We start from the raw sequence: 5032 nt of genomic DNA on the forward strand, positions 1-5032 counted from the left end.
GGGTTTGTGAATACTCTACATCTGTTCTAATTCTCTCTCTCTCTCTCTCTCTCTCTCTCTCTCTCGCGTTATGAACACTTTGTTTTCACTAAAGTAGCATTCTAAGAATATCAGTACAACAACTGGAATACAAATGCAATAACCTGGACAACCCTTGAAAGTGAACAGAGCAAAGCAACTAAATGATGGAAAACGAGGTATATCTTCAGTGATATGGAATTCAAAATTGAAATAGCAGGGATACAAGGGAGTAGTCGTAGGTTAAATTTCCCAACATTACCGTTCACCATTGCTGAAGATTCTGAAAATTCCTTGGTCATGGAATCATGGTCTGCAGAGTGGTGTTGCTTATCCCTTTGTTCCAAAGGACCAACTGAAGTAAACAATTGGGAACTGAGTGATGTGTCTCCACCTACAACAACAAGCAGCAGAAAGTTTAAACAGTCAATGCGAGATGCAGTATAGAAAAGATAACATGAGATCGCCAGTTCCTACAGGGTAACTGTGATATGTACAAATGTAACTGCCAGCCCGGTCTCAATTTGTATTTTCCTTTGCCACAGTTATCGGTGCCCAAATGTAAAGGCGAGTATGCGATTTCATCACCATGCAACAGTATTCTTCCATTATTATGTCTATGGTTACTAAAGTTTTCGGTCAGACATCCAATCTCCATATAGAAGTACCTGTTAGAATTGAGATACTCTTTAGTCATATAATTCAGCCATGTGCCTCAATGCAGATTGCAGAGTAAGTTTAAAGTGACAAGATTGTAAAAAGCATGTATATAGTATCCACTTCTTTCCAGAAGGATTAAATTCACTTAAACCAAAACAAAACAATAAATTTTGTTAACCACGCAATCTAGTTAGAATGATTGATACTATAAGATAACTGAGAATAACGACTTTAGTACAGATTAGCAAGATTAGGGTTTCAGCATTGGAGTACCATGCCGCAAATATGTCATTTATAGTTATTCTATTTTTAAAGGATATTGAATGAATGACAGTTTAAAACCCTTCTCCAATTGCCACATTGAACTAAGAAACTGGGATTCCGTCTCTGCAGATTCTTTAGTTTTACTGTTCAATTTATCATTCCAATTAAACTATATGATTGACAAGACGCAACAATTCCCTTTCACATAAGAGAATATCTAATTTATTCAAAGATTTTTCTCAAGTTAACTTGATTTCAACAAGCATGTGTATATCACATTAATTTGATGCTGTTTCGGATGGCATGCTACCAGGACTTTAAAGGAGAAATTCATGAAGAATAAATCAAATATCAATAGTATCATTTCTGATTGCTTCAACTAGATCCCAATTCAATGTACCAAGCACATCCCTGAGGAAAAAATAAAAAATAAAAAAATACTAACATTGAAAAAACTCTCAGCAAGTGAAATAAGATTTTGAGCATCAACTCACATACAGTAACATACCAACTCTTATGTCAGAAATGAGACAATCAAGAACAAAATTGTACGCAAAAAAATTTACAATATGCAATTAGGCAAAAAAAAAAAAAAAAACTAGCTCAGCTGTCACTTGATGACAATGGACCACAAATTTATTTTATCTATTCTCCTTTTGAATTACTATAATGAGCCGAAAACATAGGCAACATATGCTTGAAGGATTAAAAAGGAGTCGTTTTCCAATATTCATTGTGAATAGTGTTCAATCAGAAGCATGCAACCATCGAAACTGTTGAAGTTGCTTGGCCCGTCCTTTTGCCTTTTTCAATCAACCCTTCATCTGTTCTTTCCCTTCATTGGGGATGGCGAGCTAGTTATTTAGTAATTAACTCAATTTTCTTATGAGAGGTAGTCGAGAAACACTAAGCAAACTCACGAATATCACTTCATACTATGCACATAGTAACGAGATTTCAATCTAATTAAATGGAATCACAAACAAAAATTATCAAAATCAAGATCCGTATACATTTTTTGGAACTTCCAAGTTACCAGGCATTGAAAAGTTAGACAATTGAACATGCTTAATTGCTGCGAAAATGAAATCGAACCTAAGAAGAGCTCTCCTGGCGATAATTTCGGCGTGCGAATCATTCACGACCTCGCCTCTCGAACTCCGCCGTGAGTGCCCTATGCATTTTGTTCCCGTGCCCAATGCCACCACTTGTAACTCTAATAAGAGAAGCAGAAAATTTTGTTAAAAAGAGTAAAATTATAGCATAGGTTAAAATGTTGACTACAGAAAAATAAATAATATTAACCTTGAGACGGATTGGAGAGGAGAAAAGCCGCTAAAACAGTGACTTCACCCCCTTGAGGCTTTCCTTTTTTGGGAAGAGAATTATAAATTGACAAAGCTGCTGCTGATACTCTCTCCCCCAACGGCTTCTCCTCCTTTTCCGCCACCACCATAGCCGACGACGTCGTTTCTGGTGAATGTAGAGGAAGTTCAGAGCCGGAAGCCATGGCGGAATTCACCGACAGAAGATTGAGCCTGTTGGTGTATATATCCATTGCTCCAGTTCTTTTCGGCAGTTATTGGGCTGAGGATTGACACGAAACTATGGTATTGAAATGGGAATTTTAATAATACATTGTTTGTGGACTCTGAAAATTGATTTTTTGATCGTTAAGAGAAATGTGGGTTCACTTGATAGAAGAAATCAAATATGACGATTGAAATAATGAAATAACAGTCAAAAAAACAATTTTTTGAGCAAAATATCACTCCCAAACAAGTTGTAAGAATAATGTTATATGTACAAACAAAGAATCATAAGTGATGAAATTAGAAGGTCAATTAAGAGAGTGTTTGGGAGATATTTTTATGTACAAATATATTTTTGAATAATAAATTGATGAGAAATATGTGGTTGAAAAATAAAGAGAAGTTTTTTTATTTAGGTGTAATGTTATTTTAATAAAGAATATGTAGTTGAAAATAAGAAAGAAAAAAATATATTTTTAAAAAAATGGATACCAAATGAGGCCTAAATGTGTGAGCATTTCACTCAATTTTTTGTCACCTCATATGTTAATATTCTCAATTTGTACGAGTAACATTAATCTTTAGATAAAGGGAAAAATTATTACTCTTGTTTAAGATTATCTAACTTCTATAAAAAGAGGAAAGTGGTTGCTACTGTAGAATGAATAATAAACCAATCCCAAGTTACTGTACAAGAGAAAAAATGGCATCATTTTTTATTTATTTTTTTTGGTTTAACTATTCCATTCTCCATTTTCATAGTTATGGCCATGCCTTTTCTAATCTCTGGACACGTAATATCTACAATAGTGTTGAATCTCATTCTTTCATCCCATCCCGATTTTAACAGCTTCAAAATTATTTCAATTTCAACACGCAACCATCGTTTTGATTTCTCTTTCTCCTACCTACAATCTTCCGTTTCTCCATTTTTCACACAAAAATAAAAGACTATAAGCAGCTCTTTTTCACACAAAAATCAGAGCCTACACAGCAACCAGTATTCTCGCACCTTTGCTTGTGGTTATTGGAGCGACAATGCTGGAGGCGCAGAAACACCAGAGGCGCAAAGCAGGATTTCATTTTTATTAACAAAAATTATCAAAATCAAGATCCGTATACATTTTTTGGAACTTCCAAGTTACCAGGCATTGAAAAGTTAGACAATTGAACATGCTTAATTGCTGCGAAAATGAAATCGAACCTAAGAAGAGCTCTCCTGGCGATAATTTCGGCGTGCGAATCATTCACGACCTCGCCTCTCGAACTCCGCCGTGAGTGCCCTATGCATTTTGTTCCCGTGCCCAATGCCACCACTTGTAACTCTAATAAGAGAAGCAGAAAATTTTGTTAAAAAGAGTAAAATTATAGCATAGGTTAAAATGTTGACTACAGAAAAATAAATAATATTAACCTTGAGACGGATTGGAGAGGAGAAAAGCCGCTAAAACAGTGACTTCACCCCCTTGAGGCTTTCCTTTTTTGGGAAGAGAATTATAAATTGACAAAGCTGCTGCTGATACTCTCTCCCCCAACGGCTTCTCCTCCTCTTCCGCCACCACCATAGCCGACGACGTCGTTTCTGGTGAATGTAGAGGAAGTTCAGAGCCGGAAGCCATGGCGGAATTCACCGACAGAAGATTGAGCCTGTTGGTGTATATATCCATTGCTCCAGTTCTTTTCGGCAGTTATTGGGCTGAGGATTGACACGAAACTATGGTATTGAAATGGGAATTTTAATAATACATTGTTTGTGGACTCTGAAAATTGATTTTTTGATCGTTAAGAGAAATGTGGGTTCACTTGATAGAAGAAATCAAATATGACGATTGAAATAATGAAATAACAGTCAAAAAAACAATTTTTTGAGCAAAATATCACTCCCAAACAAGTTGTAAGAATAATGTTATATGTACAAACAAAGAATCATAAGTGATGAAATTAGAAGGTCAATTAAGAGAGTGTTTGGGAGATATTTTTATGTACAAATATATTTTTGAATAATAAATTGATGAGAAATATGTGGTTGAAAAATAAAGAGAAGTTTTTTTATTTAGGTGTAATGTTATTTTAATAAAGAATATGTAGTTGAAAATAAGAAAGAAAAAAATATATTTTTAAAAAAATGGATACCAAATGAGGCCTAAATGTGTGAGCATTTCACTCAATTTTTTGTCACCTCATATGTTAATATTCTCAATTTGTACGAGTAACATTAATCTTTAGATAAAGGGAAAAATTATTACTCTTGTTTAAGATTATCTAACTTCTATAAAAAGAGGAAAGTGGTTGCTACTGTAGAATGAATAATAAACCAATCCCAAGTTACTGTACAAGAGAAAAAATGGCATCATTTTTTATTTATTTTTTTTGGTTTAACTATTCCATTCTCCATTTTCATAGTTATGGCCATGCCTTTTCTAATCTCTGGACACGTAATATCTACAATAGTGTTGAATCTCATTCTTTCATCCCATCCCGATTTTAACAGCTTCAAAATTATTTCAATTTCAACACGCAACCATCGTTTTGATTTCTCTTTCTCCTACCTACAATCT

General features: G+C 34.5%; 1 protein-coding gene across 2 annotated transcripts; it reads right to left on the reverse strand.

Annotated features, from left to right (window-relative positions):
• Window positions 1–28: 28 nt before the first annotated feature.
• On the reverse strand, window positions 29–4172 carry LOC111410326 (tRNA-specific adenosine deaminase 1-like). 2 transcript variants are annotated; one of them, XM_023040593.1, is made up of 4 exons: window positions 3889–4172; window positions 3679–3799; window positions 496–686; window positions 29–412 (listed from the first exon to the last, which is right to left on the reverse strand). In XM_023040593.1, exons 1-4 carry the CDS (start codon window positions 4139–4141, stop codon window positions 111–113), a joined length of 867 nt encoding a protein of 288 aa, XP_022896361.1. In that variant the 5' UTR covers window positions 4142–4172; the 3' UTR covers window positions 29–110. The 2 variants fall into 2 exon arrangements, with proteins under 2 accessions (XP_022896361.1, XP_022896360.1); XM_023040592.1 differs by lacking the exons at window positions 3679–3799; window positions 3889–4172 and adding exons at window positions 2038–2158; window positions 2248–2530 and having other exon boundaries at window positions 31–412.
• Between the last annotated feature and the right edge of the window lie 860 nt (window positions 4173–5032).

Source organism: Olea europaea, chromosome 15, assembly GCF_002742605.1.
Source record: "Olea europaea var. sylvestris chromosome 15, O_europaea_v1, whole genome shotgun sequence".
Taxonomy (NCBI): domain Eukaryota; kingdom Viridiplantae; phylum Streptophyta; class Magnoliopsida; order Lamiales; family Oleaceae; genus Olea; species Olea europaea.

Bases quoted from the DNA above. Each gene is read 5' to 3' on its own strand.
- LOC111410326 (XM_023040593.1), bottom strand. From the start codon at position 4,141: ATGGATATATACACCAACAGGCTCAATCTTCTGTCGGTGAATTCCGCC. The intron at 687-3,678 runs GTTCGATTTCAT...CAATTCTAACAG, and splicing joins GCCAGGAGAGCTCTTCTTAG to GTACTTCTATATGGAGATTG. The intron at 413-495 runs GTAGGAACTGGC...TTGTTGTTGTAG, and splicing joins GTACATATCACAGTTACCCT to GTGGAGACACATCACTCAGT.